Here is an 18846-nt window from a genome sequence, read left to right as displayed (position 1 = left end):
TACTTTTCATGTAAATTTAATAAATTATTATTTTTTTCCCTTTTTGTTAACATTTCCAATAATTTTATTATAAGGGTATTATTATAAATGAAAAGAAAACATAAGAGTAGGAATTTAACATGTTTAACAGTATGAGCGTCTTGAGATATTCTTTAAATAAAGAGACTAAACGAACACTTAACTCAAGATATAGTAACTAAACAAATATTTTTCCTATATTTAATAAGAAAATATATAGATTCATACTATATAATTAGAGAGTCAGTTTGCTATAATGTTGATTCTACGTTGATACCAAAATATACATGTTCACTGATATTTATAATCAGATATATACATGAGACTTACATTATTACATTTTTATTCTATGAAGTACATGCCCAGCCAAATATCACTCAAGGGAGAAGGATGTCTCTACTCCACTCATATTTTGAAGGGAGAAAGACGTTATAAGCAATCTCCACACAATTATAATTAATTGAGAGAGTTTGAGTCCGTGGGGACTCGAGCCATTGCCCTTATAGTCATGCTTGACTTTAAGGGCAATGGTTCACCACCGGGGCACAAACCCAAGTGGCAATTTCTAGTGTAATCTTGAATGTTAGGGGAGTCTTATTTTGTTGGCAAGCTGAAAAAATGAAAACCATATTATGGCCATTTTATTCTATACTCATTTCAATTATCGCTCACGTCTTTAACAAAAAAATTATTACTTTGACAAACAGAAAATACAACAGTATTAAATAGGATTAAATTAGATTTAATCAAATCTAGTTGAATTAGATATTTTTGAATGAATAGGACATAAATTTGATTTTTTTTTTTGCAAATTCGATTTAAATTTTATTTCACTTTTATTAGAATTATTATTTTTTAATAAATAAGCCATTTACAACTAGTCTTCTTCTACTTTCTTCTATTTATTTTTTATTTAATAACAAGAAGAAAGAAATTAAAAAATAAATTAATGTAGCAAGACTTTTGGAATCAACGGTGGTCACATCACATTCGAAGACGATTGTTTGTAACAAGGTTGGTATACGTATTAATTACTAAACAATATGTTTCTAATCGCGTTTATCTGGCATATATGTATATATATATATATTAAAGTGACGGTCGATATCGTGATTTAAGTATGTAGATTATTTAAATTAATTTAAAACATTATCTGCATGGGAATTAAATTTGAAAAGTCAACAAATTGTTACAAAATGCATCCTCGTTGGATTTGGATCCAAACAGGTCCCAACTCTTTATTATTTTCTGCCAATCATGCATATATAATAATATAAGGTTAAGATTTAATTAATTTTATATTTTTATTCAATAACTATTAATTATTTCTTTTTAAGAAGCTAGCAAAAGAGTGAGCTTATCACTAAATCTATTTTATCCGCCGAATTTGATTGGCGAGTGGCGACAACCCAAATTCCAATGGCAGTTTATAATGAACAAAAGTTTGTGCAGGCATCTAATTGAGACTGCATTTTCAGATTCATAATTCTAATGCTTCCATTTTAAAAAATGAGTTGGGGAGAATTTATATTAAAATATCAACAATAGACGACTTTAATAAAACTATCATTTATTTATTGTTTTAATCTTTTTTCAGTTAAACCTGAAAAGAGGTAAAATAATGTTTTTAATTGATTCCTTCATTTATAGCGTGGTATATGGATACTGATTTTTTTTAAATGGTTTTACTTTGATTATTTTGCTTTTCTCCTTTTTTTTTTTTTTTTTTCCTTACGTTGAACATAATTTTATTTTTCCATGAAATGAAATAACAAAGATTGAGAAGTTTTATTTATGGATCTTGTTAAGTTACAGCTTATGTAACTTATGTGAATCTCATTATCTGTTCATTATTGTAACTTACAGTTCATACAAAACTCATGTGAATCTCATTGTCTGTTCATTATTGTTTGTATGCTTTAAATAGACTGTAAGTTATAGCCAACTGTAACTTAACATTTTCCTTTATTTATTAGAATGAAATGAAATCCATTCAAGTTATAACAAAGCTAAGAAGTAATTGATTACCACCAAGAAAAGTTTACGTGAAGATTATGGTCATGAGATCATCCTCTTTGAAAAGTCAAGAACTATTTCAATAAGTTAAATGCTACTTGCAATAGAAGATTCTCACAATTTAGAGATAAAATATGCAAAACATCAATTGTGTCCTCTATCAATTTCAAGGTCAATAATCCCCCATCAATCCCTCTCCATGAATTAATTAATATAAGAGAATTTTGTACCAGAAACTAATTAAGAGATTAAGAAAGCATTGAAGAAGGGACACTTGAATGTTCGTAATGACGTCCCAATAATTGATGTGCTTTTACAAACAAGTCATTTTATTTTAGTATGATGGCATATCAGTATAAGAAATTTTAAGTAGAGAATCATCGAGACAATTCTTAAGTTAGATTATTTTTTGTAATTTATAATTGACTTAAAATTAATTTCTCATAATTTTTTTTAATTATTTACCAACCAACCATTGAATTATAAAAAAAAAATGTAAATTAGATATTATGTAATTCAAGAAGGGTCAACAACTAACTACAATAATTTGTACAGAGATAGAAGGATTAAAAGTTATTTGGGTTCCACCTTGCAAGTCACAAGTCACATGACATCTATCAGTAAAGTTATTTGAGTTGCAACTTATAAACCCATAAATGAAACTTACTTAACTGCACTTTCTTGTTCTCTCTCTACTCAGGACACAATAATGAAAGGAGAAAAGTGAACTAAACTATAAGTACATAAACCCCCACTTGCTTTCACATTTTTGGTTCCCAATGTCCAAAGTCCAAACAAATATAAAAACAATTCAATCTTTTTCATGTTTTGCCGCCTCCTCCAATCCATTAAAATCTTCTCCCTTCTCCCATTAAATCTCTGCAAATTTTAAGCTTCTCATTAATTACACTACCAGTTCCTGATTACCAAACCAAACTTTCAAAGACCCCAAAAACAAACTTTTGTTTCTTTTTGATGCAACAAAGAAACGCATAATAATGTGTCAAATAACCAAACTTTATCACAATTTTCTCTACTTTCTTCACCGTTTGCAAAACATCAAAAGATCTTTCTTCGCTTTTCTCTTTTGCTTACCCACTTCACTTCTCGCTCTTCTTCTTATCCTCCTCTTAGTTTATAATGGCTCGTTTGTCTTTTATATCGACATCCCTTCTTTTCCCGCCAGAATCTCCCCGGTACCCGCCAAATTCCCGCCGGAAAAAGTTGCAGGAGAGTCACTTCCAAAGTTCGCTTCTTCTGCTTTGTATGTATTGAGAGAAGAGAATCCACCTGTGATTCCAAAGACCCATTTGCCTCCATATCAAAAACAGAACTTTTCACTGGTGCCCATGAACAGTTATTTGGCTTCTAGGCCCAAAAAAGCGCGTAACAGGAGAGTCAAGTTCAAGATTCCTCGTTTGGGAGCTAAATCAAGGAGATTTTCCGCTATAGTTAAGGGCTTTTTTCAGAATTCTTCGTGTAAGATAAAGTTTTTTATGACTTGGATTTCTTCACTTGAGTCATTTGGTGGTCGAGAATTTCTTGCTTTAGAAAGTTTGTATAAGTCACATCCAAATGCTTGTTTGGTTATGGTGTCAAATTCATTGGATTCAAGAAAAGGAAGACTTATTTTTAAGCAATTTTTGGATAACGGTTTTAAAGTGATTGCAGTTAAGCCTGATTATGATTATATTTTCAAGAATACTTATGCACAAGAGTGGTTTAATAGATTGAAGAAAGGGAATGTTGATCCTGGGTTGATTTCTTTGGGTCAAAACTTGTCAAATTTGCTTAGGCTTACTTTGTTATACAAGTTTGGTGGTATATATTTAGACACAGATGTTATAGTTTTGAAGAATTTATCAAAATTGAGAAATACAATCGGAGCTCAAACGGTGGATTCTGAAACAAAGAATTGGACCAGGTTGAATAATGCTGTGTTGATTTTTGATAAGAATCATCCGTTGCTGCACAAGTTCATACAAGAATTTACACTCACATTTGATGGCAACAAGTGGGGTCACAATGGTCCTTATTTGGTGTCAAGAGTTGTTGCTAGAGTGAACGGGAGACCTGGATTCAACTTCACCGTGCTGCCACCTTCTGCATTTTATCCGGTTGATTGGAGAAGAGTTCGAAGTTTTTTCCTGGGGCCTAGAAGTGAGCAGCATTCAAAATTGTTGCATAAGAAGCTCGAGCTTATTAACAGGCAAAGTTTCACTGTGCATTTGTGGAACAGACAAAGTAAATTGCTTAAAGTTGAAGATGGGAGCATTGTCAATCGTTTAATTTTGGCCTCTTGTATCTTCTGCAATTCTTCACTGTCAACTTTGTGAGTACGGTATAAATAGGACAATTTGTAATTGTCTCCTGTTCACATAACTTGTGATTATTTAGAATAAATTTTATTTTTCTTCTCTTTTCTTATCTGTTAAGAGTGTCTATCATCATCGTTTGTTTTTCACATATTCAGATTTGCTGTATGTAAATGGCTTATAGTTGTAAGAAGACTACTGATTCAAAATAATTCAATCATTATTTCTCTCCTTGATCTTTTTAATTTTTTTTCCCCTTTTGTGTATGCTATCTAGTTAATATCGATTGATCAACGTATATTTACAAGTGGTTATGAACACATAATAGAAAATAATGCAATAATATGAGCTTTTAATTAATTGCTTGAGCATTAAAAAATTGATTTGATTCTTTCTAACTTAACTTTAGTGAGAAACAACTTAATGAGCATTTGATTCTTAAGTTCTGGAAATTATAGAATGACTGCTAACCAGGAACATAAGGAAAGAAGTTATCTTTAGAGGCCATATCACAATTAATAAATAAACAAGTAATGAAAGTGATATTTCAACTCCCAATCAATATGGGCACCTGCCCTTTGGCATTATCTCCACGCCCATCATAAGTTTAATTTAAGCTTTTTACTTGCATCCTCAACGTCAATATAAGACTTTGGAAATTTTCAACAATACTCGGTCAGCAATAACAAAGCAACATGAATGGTTAAATTAATAAGCTACTAATCGATTATATCTGATCTAGTATTCTACGGTTGACGTATGATTCTTAGATATTAAGATCAGGTATTAATTATGTGATTCATGAATAGAAGATTCAGTACCTATTCTGTCATTAGATCTTTAAGTTATATTTAATGAAAACGTCAATTAAAAAAAAAAATGTTTTCATATAGTCATCACCTAGCATGATCGAGGCAGAAACACAAAAATATTCTGTGTTTAAGTCAATGAATAAAGAAATATTGCCCATCTTCTTAGTATGGTTAGTTGTGTCATGTCTGTGGAGTGATACCAGCTTACATGTTTCATAATTTTATTTATTTATTTATTTTTATTTTTTAACCATTGCATGTGAATATGATATCATATTATGATGGGTTTTCCCGGAAAAATACGATGGGGTTTTCCAGAAAATTTATTGGCTTATCACATACAGATTTGGTGACGTATCTACTGTCATTTGGTCCTGGATAGTTAAAAGCACAAACTTCTCGCTGATTGTCCAGAGCATCATGAATTGATGATCAGCCATGGGCATGACAATTGGCAGGGCTTGACAGGAGCAAGACAAAATGTGTATATTTGATGTAAATTAGAAGGGTAAACAATAAATCAAAGTTTAATGAAAGGACTAAAACCCTTCAATTTTATCATGGTCAGGACTTCTCTTCTTTCTTTTGTCTGCAAATTAGTAGACGTTCAACCTTAGCATTAGCAAAGATTTAAGGGAGAAAAAAGAATAAAATCTGATGATGAGATAATTTGGACTGTCAAAGGCAAAAGCCTGACATTTCATTAATGTCTTCATTTAATTTCCTCCTGAACCCATCTTCAAATTCTATTTCTTATGGGTTTACAGAGTGCAATCCACGTTCGTTACTGTTGTGGTGCAGCAATTCATGGAGGGTGCACATGGCTTCATATTTTCTTCAGCATTCACTCCTGCAATTTAACATTGTTTGATGAAAGCTTGGGATGAATAGAGTGGCTTAATTTGTGGTGTGTAAAGCAAAGATGCTGCTTCTTAGCTACCTTTAAGTTGTGGACCAAAGTACATTTATTCTGAAGCAAGAGTACCTATGTGGACTGTTATTTTCTTTTGTATTATTCTGATCTCCAGCCATGTGATTTTTATGTTCTTTCCCTTCAGTTATGCTCCCTTTAGCCAATTATTCACATTTGGAAGGGAAGGAACAATAATATTAATTTCCAGAGTTAAAAGTTAACTGGTCCTAATATTATTGGGCTAGTAGCTCAATAGTGGGCCGGTGCTCACAATAATATTGAGATATTAATTAAGGGGCTTTTACCCGTTCACAATGGAAATGTTAGTGATGATGTCAATAAAACAAGATATGTTTACATGTTAGTCTTAGTAGACATCTTGATTGCACTATAAATCTACTTATCTAAAATCCCAATAGACCTCTCAGATTGTAATATATACTTATAAAATTAAAAAAAAAAATTGACTGGTCTTTATATTTATAGTTAGTTACCATTTAGATGAATGTGTTGGTTAACATTTTAGGCTGCGGCAACAGTAAAAGAAGAATTTGGAGGCGAACAGATAAGTACTCATTGCAGTAAATGTCAGTCATACGTGCCAAATTTGGAATAGACAGAAATTTCTTTTCCATTTTTTCAGCTTGTTGCCGTACAAACACGTGCCAAATGCCAATGTTCCAAGTTCTCACATAGCTAGTTTCAGTAAAGGGATGAGAAGAATTGTACATATATACTTTGTGCTATAAATGCAATCTGCGTGAGATACAAACAAGTTACAAAAATAATGGCATAAAATACAAAACTGAAAGTCCAGATGACAATTTTTTCCAGAAGTTTTTTTTTGCAAATTCTATAAATTGTACCCGTGGCAGCAATGGTCTATGAAGGAATACTTTAAAAATGAAATCCCTTTGAGCTTGAGAATAAGTCTCTAGTGATGACAAGTTTAAGAAATGAAAGCACTCCTCTAGCCTGTTATATGAATTTTAATTTCCTTTTTTCGTTTAGCAATCAAGAATGCCCCCACTATCGATTTTCCACAAGACGCTCAGTATCTCCCAATTCCACCTCACCTACTGGCCATTCCCTCTCATCTTGAAAGAGCATTTCTATTTGTTCCAAGGATTTTCCCTTGGTTTCTGGGACACATTTATAGACAAAAGCAACGGAGAGAGCTGAAATCAGTGAAAACACAAAGAAAGTTCCTCCCACGGTGATTGCATGAGACACAGAGAGGAATGACATAGCGATTGCACCACTACTGACCCTACTCCCCACTGCTCCAAGAGCTGAAGCTTGAGCTCGCAATCTTAGAGGGAAGATTTCAGATGACAAAACCCAACAAACAGGGCCAATTCCTACAGAGAAGAAAGCTACATTGCCACAAACTGATAAGATTGCCAATGCAATCCCTAGTTGTCCATTCCCCAAAAATGTTAGAGAAAGGCTTAGACTAAGCAAGCAAATGGTCATGCCGATCGTGCTCACATAAAGCAAAGGTTTCCTACCCACTTTATCGATAAGAATTATAGCTATTAAGATGAAAATTGTTTTGGTAAACCCAACAGCAACGGTTGCCGCAAGAAGCTCATTATTGCCTTTGATGCCAGCTCCTTTAAAAATAGTGGGGCTATAATAGACAGTTGCATCAATACCTGTAATCTGCTGGAAGCATTGGATTCCACAACCTGTAATCAGCATTCGTCTAACAGCAGGCGAAGGATTTATGATTTCACGCCACACAGCTTTTTCTTCATTTTTCTCGGCATTATCACTCCCAGCAGCTACTTGTATTTCTGCCAACCTTTCCTCCACTTCTTTAACACTCTCATTCGTTTTTGAAAGTACTAATCTTGCTTCATCAATCCTGCCTTGCATCACCAACCACCTTGGAGATTCAGGGATCACAAAAAGGGCCAACGCAATAAAAACCGATGGAAGGATTCCCACACCAAGCATGACCCGCCAGTTTATATGAGCCGGCAGTCTTGAAAAGGCATAGTTTGAGATATATCCTAGTAGAATTCCTAGATTTATAAAGATCTCAGGAAAGGAAGTGAGTGACCCTCGGGCAATGGAGGGCGATATCTCAGCTATGTATAGAGGTGCAATCATAACCCCAAAGCCAATCCCGACACCAGCCAAAAGTCTCCCAATAATTAGCACAGCAAAAGAAGGAGCAAGAGTCATAATAGCAGCACCTGCCTGAAAAACAATGGCCGCAAGGGCTATTGTCCATTTTCTACCGAGGACATCTGATGTTTTGCCCCCAGCTAAACTACCGAAAAGTGAAATTATGCTCAAAATTCCAACGAGAACTTCTTGTTGTACCTCTGTTATCTTCAGATCCTCCTTAATAAATATAATTGCTCCACTCATTACACCAACATCTGCAGAGTAATTGGGACACATGGTAAATTATGAATCCAGCCAAACAATGAGAGGCGAAGAGAATGCAAAGTGTGTAAAATCTAAATCCATCTAAAAGAAAAAAGAAGTACATTGAGGAATTAATTTTTCCACATTTTGTGCTGCAAGATGATTTTGGATTTTTGTTAATGAAGTAGGTTCAGCTGGCCATTTTTCACTCGTTTTAAGTGGGATCTCCTCACTCAAAGGGTACATTTGGATAGCAGCAAAAAATATATCTTCACAATCATAATGTACTGAAAATAGATTATAGATACATAAAGCACATCTAATGTTTAATGGAAATATTGTGACAAGTACTCTCATAAAAGAACTATTACAGCGTATACACACCAACTACCCTTGTTAATTCAGTACTAATATTACACCAAAAGATGAAAAAAATGAACATTCCAATAATTAGATCAATTTCAGTCAACGCAAAAACATCTTGCAAGCCCAAAACTCATATTAAATCTAGAAAAGAACAGTTTTAAAAAGAGAGAGGCATAGAGGAAATACCGTAGCCAAGGAGCACTGAATTAAGAGAAGCAAAGAACGCACAGGCAAGCACATATTTCCTTGTGCTACCACTCTTATCAAAACCCTCTTCTTGTTCTGGACTTTGAGTCAACGAATTGTCTTCCTCATTACCAGCTGCATCCATTCTCCTGTACTTGTTCCCATTCTCCTGCACACCCATCTCTTTCTTTCCAAATTATCCACGTGTGTTCATAAACTCAAAATGCTTACATACGTACCCGCTTCTTTGTGTTTGTTCAAGAAGAAGAAGAGAGACAGGAACAGTGCGATCCGGCAAAGTTTTGTGTTTTTTTTTCTGTTTGCTTGCTTCCGTTGAAAATAAAAATTAAAAAAAGGAATTGTGGGCCCATGACAACTGATATTTGTCCAGTTGTGTATTCTCGTTCTCCTGTGAACGAGGAACACGTGTCGGTTGCGACACTATTAAGGAAAGTTACCGAACGGTGACTTGGGAACAGATCTCTGGAGAATGAGTCTCTGCCGTTCGATGTTACTTTGATTTTGATTATTAGTCTTTTAGAGCGTTGTTTTGACCATGCGAGATGGGATCCTAAATTCCTTAACTTTGGTAATTGTCTAGGGATTGCGTGTCTGTGTCGGCTAGGTTTCATTTCATCCGCTCCGCTATGTCATGCGAGTTTAAACGATCGTGACCGTTGGTTTTGTACCATATCTGGGGCCTCAGTTCAGATATTTTTGCAGTTAAATGTGATTGAAGTTAGTAAGTTAATACCATTTATATAAGTTGTTTACACTTTAAATAGAATTTTTGTCATTCTTTTAATAAGAAAAGTAAATAAGAAAAGTATGATTGACATACGAGCTGCATGAACAATCATTTGACAGTTTCACAATTTTCAGATTTTATTCAATTTTAAAATTTAATGATTCTAATGGACAGGATTTGATTTGCGTAAATTATATTGAGTTGGTTATTGATGATGAATTCTTTAAGCGCATTGAATCATGTTAAAATTTTCAAAAACTGACTAAACATGAATAACAGTTATGTCTTTTTTTCAGTTATATACATTATGGACCAGAGAAACATATTTCTTTACGTTGTTTACACACAACAATATAAAGGTAAAATGTAAAAAAATTGCATCAACAAATATTGGGCTTAAATCAAGGCCCGTAAAACAGTTGTTGGGCTGGATCTTCACCGGATACTCGGCATATCTGTCGGTGAGCAATAATTTACTCGCACCGGATCCGGTTGCCAATCCGCAGGAATTACTCCGGATTCGGATCTGATTTTTCTATTTAAACCACGCACCCGCAGTGTTCTCGTCCCATTTGATTTTATTATATAACTATAGATTGCCACATATCCCCGTGCATCCCCAAATCATCGACAAAAATATGACAGCGGACACTCTCACACAACAAAACGGCCTCTTTGTACCGGACGGAGATCTGATCTCCAAAAACCCTAACTCTATCTCTGTCACCACCAATAAAGAGACTGAACGTCGCCGTCGCAGGCGCAAACAGAAGAAAAACAAGAAGGCTTCGCAGCAGGCGACGCTGACGGACTCCAATAACGACGCCGACAATGAAACTGAAGATGAGGATTCTCAATCACAGGTACAGCTAGATTCTTAGGGTTTTAGTTTTATTTTTGCTTTCTTTCTTTCAGATAAGATAGTTGTATGTATTGATATAGGGAGACATTAGGGTTTTAGGAGTAATAATTATGTGTTTAAGTTGCAAGCTAGAGCCTGCATCGTTTCTAATACGACCTAGAATTGTACCAATACTTTAAATCTGCAATTTCTATAATATTTTCTTTGTTGAAATTAATTTGTAGGTTGCTGAAAAGGTCACAGTTGAGTATGTACCAGAGAAAGCGGATTTAGATGATGGTCTGGATGATGAATTTAGAAAGATTTTCGAGAAGTTTAGTTTTCATGACGCTGCTGGTTCTGAGGTAAGTGGGAGAAGTTTGGTTGACCGTTGGGATTGTTTAATCTTCTTTTTTCTTTTCCAGTGAATCATCCGGGGCTTATTTTCTGGTTTGTTTCCAGGACATTGATAAAAGGGATGAGTCTGCCCAGAATGCAGAATCAAAGAAGAAGGCTGATTCAGATACAGAAGATGAAGAGCAGGACAGCCAACCTAAAGAGAAAGGCCTTTCAAATAAGAAAAAGAAGGTTTTGCTCTTTCATTCATGTGTTACTTTTTGTTGAAATGTTGATGTAATTGTTGTTGTTTCTTATTGCCTTCGTTGGCACGAGTTTGATAGAATACATTTTGTTTTTCCAGCTTCAGCGAAGGATGAAGATTGCAGAACTGAAACAGATCTGCTCAAGGCCTGATGTTGTTGAGGTATTGATGAATGCATGTGTTCTACATAGTTTGGTTTTGGCCTGTATGTGGCTTTTCCCCATTTTTGGTATTCTAGAATGGTTTATTCATAATTATCTTAGTAATTTATTTTCTCATCAATTTTAATATTTCTCAGTGAGTTTTATACAAAGATATGTTGGCATTAATTGATGTGCTTTCCTTTTCTAATTTTTCAAAACTGGGGAGCCTCTGTTGCATGTTTTGTTTTGAGTTGGGGCTATTTGGCGACAATTTTTTTCGGCTGCTTATCTTTTCTGGGATTTTTTATTAAGTGATAGATGCATATTACACATAGTGTAGATTAATCTATTTTATTTTAAAAAAAAAGAAAGAAAATTGAAGCAGAAGCAGAAGATGTATAAGGAATCTTATATGGTGTCAATATGATTACTGGAGAATTTTCATATTTTTGGTTTATACTCTTATCCTCACTTGTTATTCTGAACACATGCCTTTTACTTTTCAGTGCCATTTTCCGCAAATTGATCCATCTATTTGTGGTTATTCAGGTGTGGGACGCAACTGCGTCAGACCCTAAGTTACTGGTCTTTTTGAAAGCTTATCGAAACACTGTTCCTGTACCAAGGCATTGGTGCCAGAAACGAAAATTCTTGCAGGTTAGTAATTTCTGCTGGCATTGAATAATATATTACATTATGCATGCATTCTTGATGAAAATAATCAATATGAGGGATTTAGGGCTGAGGGTGAGGAAAAGATCAAGTCAATAAGGTTTCCCTTATATGTATATATGTGGTTCTTGCAGGGTAGCGGCTGTATCAACCATGGAGCCTGGACTTGTATGTGTTTTGCAAAGAGGACCCTTTGATGATTTCTCTTTAAATATATTTACTAGTGTGGGTTGGGATATATATCTGTATCTGATGATAATGGGAAAGGTTCTTATAGAATGGCATACTTTTGCATGCTAGTTGTAGGGGGTTTTTTTTTTTCCTTTGTGGAGGTTCTAATTAATCTGCTTTGAATTTCAGATGCCTTTCCATTGTGCTTAATGCTCGGGCTAGATTCATCTATGATTTTAATATTTTTGAAGTGATTAAGTTTGGTCAATCATTGTTAGAATATTTTATATGTAGTTTTCTTGTACCTCATCGGGTTTTGGATTTTTTTTTGTTTTATTTGCAGGGAAAGCGGGGAATCGAGAAGCAGCCGTTTCAGCTTCCAGATTTCATTGCTGCAACAGGAATTGAGAAAATTAGACAGGTTATTACAATTTCTAGATTTGCATTGTGTGAAAGTTGTTTTACTTTGGGTTAAGCTTTTTCTTTCCATCTGCTGCTTTTGTATAATGCATATTTCTTTAAGAGTTGGGTAAACTTTACCTTTTTTATGGCTGTTGTATGTTCTCCATAATTGCAAATGTAATTTGCTAGTCATGCAGTGTTGTTTTACGAACAGTTACAAGGGAACACTGAGCTTGTTAAGCTCTGTTTTCTCATTCTTTTTGAATTTGGAATTCTCATCTTTGGGACTTGGATCCTTGATACCAGTCCATGTAGTTAGGTCCAATTTTGTAGGTTAGAGAAACTTGGACAGCCATATTTGAGCTCTAGTGGTCATTCACCTTTTTCTCATAGGTACAATCTTTGGCTTTTGTGCTGGTGCTAGGTGCTGCTTGTTTTCACTCTTTGTTCAATGATTGACGCTATTTTTAATTGGGTTCACAAAAATAAGTATTCTAGAGTTGTCAATTCCTTTTGGTCATATATGCTTGCTTGTCTTGTGCTTGCCACTAGTTACTCATTTCAACTTTTCATATGCAGGCTTATATTGAGAAGGAGGATAGCAAGAAGTTAAAACAAAAGCAGCGGGAGCGCATGCAACCAAAGATGGGGAAAATGGATATAGACTATCAGGTTTATACTGTTCCTTTATTTTTTTTTAGGACTCTGTTTCCGGTATATGCTTCCTCTCCAAAGAATGATTTATGCGCTGTGCATTCCCTTCATTGCACATTTATAATGAGGTTATATATCCTCTTTGTTAGGTTCTCCATGATGCTTTTTTCAAATACCAGACGAAACCAAAGTTAACAAGTCATGGTGATCTTTACCACGAAGGGAAAGAATTTGAGGTACGCTTGATGATTGATTTATATGTAACCTGCTCATTTGCATGCTTGTTTTTCATAAATATGTAACTATATTCTGTGCTGCCTGCTGGAAATAAAGAAGCAATTATGTCTGATGTGTTTTTTAGTTTAACATCCAATACATGATATGGTTTATTAATACAATTTAGCTCTGGTCATTATTAGTTCATGAAAATACTGAATGCATCCAATAATATGATTGTGTTTGCGCCCCTTCAAATAATAAAGCTTTTTCCAGATTATAAGATGAGTTTGGTTTGTTGTGCTGTGAAATGAGGCATGGTGGGAGACAAATGCCTGTTCTGATATAGATGCCTTTTCCTAGATTATTTGATAATTTTTATTCTTCTTGCCAGGACATAATCCATGGAGTGGGATACATGCCTATTCTTCAATAAGATGCAAAGTTGCATATTGTTTACATTTTTGTTCTGCTCGGCTTGCAGGTAAAGCTAAGGGAGATGAAGCCAGGCATACTGTCACACGACTTAAAAGAAGCTCTTGGTATGCCAGATGGTGCTCCTCCACCATGGCTAATAAATATGCAGGTGAGTTTAGCTAATTTCATGCACTTAGTTTATGTCATCTGTTCTCTAACTACGAATTTTTCTTCAGAGATATGGTCCTCCACCGTCATACCCCCATCTCAAGATCCCTGGACTGAATGCTCCTATTCCCCCTGGAGCAAGCTTTGGTTATCATCCTGGTGGCTGGGGCAAGCCTCCTGTTGATGAAGTATGTATTTTGAATTACCTGTTTTGTAAAAAAACTACCATCATTCCTCTTGCTTGAAATTATTTGTCTGTAGCTGCCTTTTTGGAGTTATTCTTGGTGGGCTAACATTTCTTTTTATGTTATAAATAGTATGGGCGGCCTCTATATGGAGATGTTTTTGGCATTCATCAACAAGAACAGCCTAACTATGAGGTAATTTGCTTGCTAGTTTTTCCTCTTTTATATGCATAAACTCAGTCCACTGGTATTGCAATAAGTAGTTCTTGTGCATGTGTCATATTATGATGGGTACAAAATCAATAGCCCTATCTAAACACCATCTCCTCACTGGTTGCCATAAAACCAATTTTATGGGGAGGCAGGTCCTTATAGAGATCTGCGGTTATAAAGGTTTAATGGTGCATGAAGACTGGGAATCAATTTTGACACTTTGTTATTAAATAAAATAATGATGTGTGCAACATTAATCATAATTGACACCACCTTTTGTAATAAATAATCAATTTCAGGAGGAGCCAGTTGATAAGTCGAAGCATTGGGGTGATTTGGAGGAAGAGGAAGAGGAAGAAGAGGAAGAGGAAGAGGAAGAACAAATTGAGGAAGAAGAGTTGGAGGATGGGATTCAATCAGTTGATACTCTTTCAAGGTATCTATTTTTTAACTAACTGTAACGTGTTTGTGCAACATTCGTAACCTATATTTGTTGTTTGAGTTTGATGATGTTTGGATACCTTGGCTTTATCAAGCCTGGTACTATTTATACCTCACATAAGATTGTTACTGATTGAATTAATTGGTTTTGTTGATTTAGTACTCCCACTGGTGTTGAAACACCTGATGTTATTGACCTTCGTAAGCAGCAGAGGAAGGAACCTGAGAGGCCTCTATACCAAGTGAGTAACGTGATTTCAAAAATGTATGTTCTATGTCAACATTTCTACTTAGAGATATTTATTGATTTTATGTCTTTTTCCATCTCCTTTCCTTTTCCCGGGTTAGGTTCTTGAGGAAAAAGAGGAGAGGATTGCTCCTGGGACATTACTTGGAACAACACACACGTATGTGATTTACCTGATTTTAGAAATTCATTTTTATTCTCATTAGCTATAGTAGGAAAGTTCAATCTAAAACTTGTTTTTGGTTTACAGTTATGTGGTCAACACCGGCACACAAGACAAAGCAGGAGCTAAAAGGGTAAGAATGAAGTGTTTGTTTTTAAGTATTCCTTCGATACAAAACTTATTGGAATATCAAACAAAATCAACTCTCAGGTCCTTGTGAAACAATTCCATCAACAGTTACAAACTAGGAGAACGGTCCCAGTGTTGGATTTAAAAATCAATCATTTGTGTTCTCAAGAATCATCGGAGGCATTTTTGCAGTCATCACGGAATACTGGGGAATAGAAAGTCATATTTAAAAATCAATAATTTTTGTTATCAAGTAACATCTGGGGCATTTGCAGTCATTGTGGAAAACTGGGGAATAGAAATAGCCATATCTCATTTCCCTCACGATTAATATTCAATATTTATGCCTCATTTTGGTCCAATATACCTTTGGAACAAACACTAATTCCAAATTAGTAGTTTTGGCAACTAACCACATTTTTTCTGTCATCTGTCTCAAACTCCGCCTCCGTACATGGTTATGTTATTGATTGCATGGTATAATCCAGAAATGTAGATTAATTTATCATTATTATTACTTCTATACTTTTTTCTGGAATTATTCCTATTGCTGCTATCATAATCATTGATGGATCAAATTCTTTATATGTTTTTTTGACAGGTTGATCTGCTTAGAGGCCAGAAGACGGATAGAGTTGATGTTACCTTGCAGCCGGAAGAGCTTGAAGTTATGGACAATGTACTGCCTGCAAAGTAAGTCAAACAATTGTTAACATGAAATGTTATAATTGTTGTATTAGCGGTGCTACAATAAAAATCATTCCTGACCTTGGCCATTCCACAGATATGAGGAAGCAAGAGAGGAGGAGAAGCTGCGGAGTCAGCGTGAGGATTTCAGTGACATGGTTGCAGAGGTGTGTTTTAATTTTCTTTTGGCATCACATAATGGGAAATTTAGAGAATCCTTGATTCATGTTTTAGATTAGCCATGTTCATGATACCATTCCAAATTTGATTTGTTTCTATTTGGACTGGTTAATAATGATTTGAATTTTGCAGAATGAGAAGAAGAGGAAGCGTAAGATGCAGGAGAAGGATGGAAAGTCAAAGAAGAAGGATTTCAAATTTTAGACAGCTGACAATTGTGTTACTGATGCTAGGAAATGCCAACCGTCTGTCTGTGTTAGGGTTGAGGCAGAAGACATCGTCAACGTGCAGCGCAAGTTTTGTTTTCATCTGAGCTCACTTGTTATCAGAAAATGAGTAATTGCTAATATCTTGAAAAAAACAAATTTGTGTTAAAAATTGTCTTGATTCATCTACCAGTTAACATAGTTTTGCTATGTGATTTGGGATATAAATATATGTACCAGTTGTGATAGCCAGAGGTTACCGGTTAGCATAGTTTGGCCATGTGATTTAAGATTAGGTGTTAATACATGTTTGACAGATTTGAGTTGCTTACAGTATTTGCTTATTTGGCTGTTGGATGTTTGCTTCATCTTGGGTTATTACGAGCAGAAACGTATTTCAAAACGAATTGGGTTTGATCTTAAACAATAAACGCATTATCAAATTCTATTTTTTTTCCCCTTAAAAAAGTTACTATTTCACGGTGATTTATCGCCTTCATAGACATAGTAGCTTTTATTGTATTTTATCCAAAATGCATTTATTGGTAAAGTACTACATCTATCAATATATATGTAAATTAAATATGTAATAGTAAATAACTAAATTTAAATTGTCTAGAATAAGTAGATTTGTATAAAATTAAAAATTATATAAATTTGAAACAAACAAATTCACCTACAAAAAAGTTTTCTTACAACATTTTTAATCAATTGCTTTCATCGTCTCCACACTTGTAGTCTCATAAACAATTATGCACGTTCTTCAATTTTTTAATTTTTAATTTAAAAATAAGTTAAAAGACACGTTTTCCAAATTTACCAAAACCTAGTTATTATCAGTTTGGTAAAACAAATACAAAAAATACCATTTAAAAAAAAAAAACACAGCGCTGCTGTCGGTTTTTGTTTCTGTATTTGAACCATACCATGGGCTTTGGCATAGACTGATGGTAACCTCAAAAACTATTGATAGGTGATGCAACGATACGAAGGTCTTTACTCTTTAGTACTCTTTTAAGCTTGAAGTGGATTCAATTACTTTTTTTCTTTTTTCTTTTTTTTGGCGTGAAAAGAGATGCCACGCCACGCCAAAAGAGAATGACAAGTGGGTTGGTCACCATCACCATTAATCAAAAGTTTCGTGTAACCCGTCACCGGTGGTAAAGAAAAGAAAATGGAGATCCTTGGATTTGAAGTAAGTGTAAATCCACTTTAGTCTGTAGTTATGTCGAATGCTTGCTTACACTAATGACACACTCAAATGATTAAATCACAAATGCTATTTGCGCCGCCACTAGTTACGATTCCAATTAAATTTGCCTACTGTAATAATCATGTGTGCAATTTGAATCCAAAAGAAGAACACCAAAACCTAACTTCATGATCGAATTCGTTTTAGTGTCAGTTTTATTAATTTACGGCATGCGGTCACGTTGCAATACGTATCGGCTTTATAATTACTCGCCGTCAAGTCATTTATTTATATTCATTCATGCAACGTGCCGTCGCTATTAATCTTTTATCTGACAGTCGATTTCCATATAACTTTGTTAAGGCAGAAAAAAAAGAAAAAATGGCCATGTCATATATGCGTCTATGATTGTGAGCGTGGTGGCAGTACCTAAATTTTGATGGGATCGTTTAGGGCTTAATTAATTAATAAGTAATCACAATTAACTCGATCGTGCAAGGAAAAGGCAGCGTCGAAGAGTTGAGGGTGTATTAAGTATGGGGAATGGGACCAACTAGAAGGGCTTTCAATGTCATTGCCAAAATTGACAGACACTAGTTAGGATTATTTTTCTGTTAGCATAAATTAATCCAACTGTAATTTGTACTTTGTTGTGGTTGACACTTGACACTACTCTGGTTCAAGCCAAAACATGCCGTGCTCGTATTGTATTGCTGCTGTGAGAATACTTGCTAAGGAAGATTTCTAATATTAAAAATTTATCATAAGTCAATTATTCTTGTTTTTCTATGTATTATTTTATTATAATTAAGATCCTTTCAAAATATATACCACACGTACGCACGCTCTCTTTAAAAAAAATACTCTGAACATGGAAAAGTTTTGTTTTTATCAAAATTTTGCATTACTTAAGTACTCGTTATGCGATTTACTATTAAAGACAATAGAATATGATTAAATAAAGTCTTGACACACCCTTAAATATTCGTATACTTGAGTTCTAAAAATTATTGAACTGAAGTTAGGAAGTAATTAAACGTTAAAAGATGAGGAAAAAAGAAAAAAAAAAAAGGTTAGCCAAGCAGCAACTACAGACACAATTGATTTATACCAAAATTCATGAGAACCGCACATGACTGGAACCGTCTATCATCTGATCAGT

General features: G+C 34.5%; 3 protein-coding genes across 3 annotated transcripts; 2 read left to right on the top strand and 1 right to left on the bottom strand.

Moving 5' to 3' along the window:
* Window positions 1-2700: 2700 nt before the first annotated feature.
* LOC102613019 (hypothetical protein) lies at window positions 2701-4580 on the top strand. Its single transcript, XM_006467775.4, has one exon. It carries the CDS (start codon window positions 3033-3035, stop codon window positions 4368-4370), a length of 1338 nt encoding a protein of 445 aa, XP_006467838.1. The 5' UTR covers window positions 2701-3032; the 3' UTR covers window positions 4371-4580.
* Window positions 4581-6742: 2162 nt separating this feature from the next.
* LOC102613318 (probable polyol transporter 4) lies at window positions 6743-9340 on the bottom strand. The gene is made up of 2 exons (XM_006467776.3): window positions 9009-9340; window positions 6743-8467 (listed from the first exon to the last, which is right to left on the bottom strand). Exons 1-2 carry the CDS (start codon window positions 9187-9189, stop codon window positions 7104-7106), a joined length of 1545 nt encoding a protein of 514 aa, XP_006467839.1. The 5' UTR covers window positions 9190-9340; the 3' UTR covers window positions 6743-7103.
* A 983-nt stretch (window positions 9341-10323) lies between these two features.
* On the top strand, window positions 10324-16860 carry LOC102613606 (uncharacterized). Its single transcript, XM_006467777.4, has 18 exons — window positions 10324-10619; window positions 10843-10962; window positions 11060-11185; window positions 11298-11360; window positions 11891-11998; window positions 12528-12605; window positions 13166-13258; window positions 13390-13476; window positions 13941-14042; window positions 14110-14229; window positions 14359-14421; window positions 14739-14875; window positions 15041-15122; window positions 15229-15287; window positions 15378-15423; window positions 16021-16112; window positions 16204-16273; window positions 16419-16860. Exons 1-18 carry the CDS (start codon window positions 10395-10397, stop codon window positions 16488-16490), a joined length of 1743 nt encoding a protein of 580 aa, XP_006467840.1. The 5' UTR covers window positions 10324-10394; the 3' UTR covers window positions 16491-16860.
* The last annotated feature ends 1986 nt before the right edge of the window (window positions 16861-18846 follow it).

Source organism: Citrus sinensis, chromosome 2 (genome assembly GCF_022201045.2).
Source record: "Citrus sinensis cultivar Valencia sweet orange chromosome 2, DVS_A1.0, whole genome shotgun sequence".
Lineage (NCBI taxonomy): Eukaryota > Viridiplantae > Streptophyta > Magnoliopsida > Sapindales > Rutaceae > Citrus > Citrus sinensis.
The sequence above is the reverse complement of the archived record's forward strand: the minus strand, read 5'-3'. Positions and strand labels throughout refer to the sequence as shown.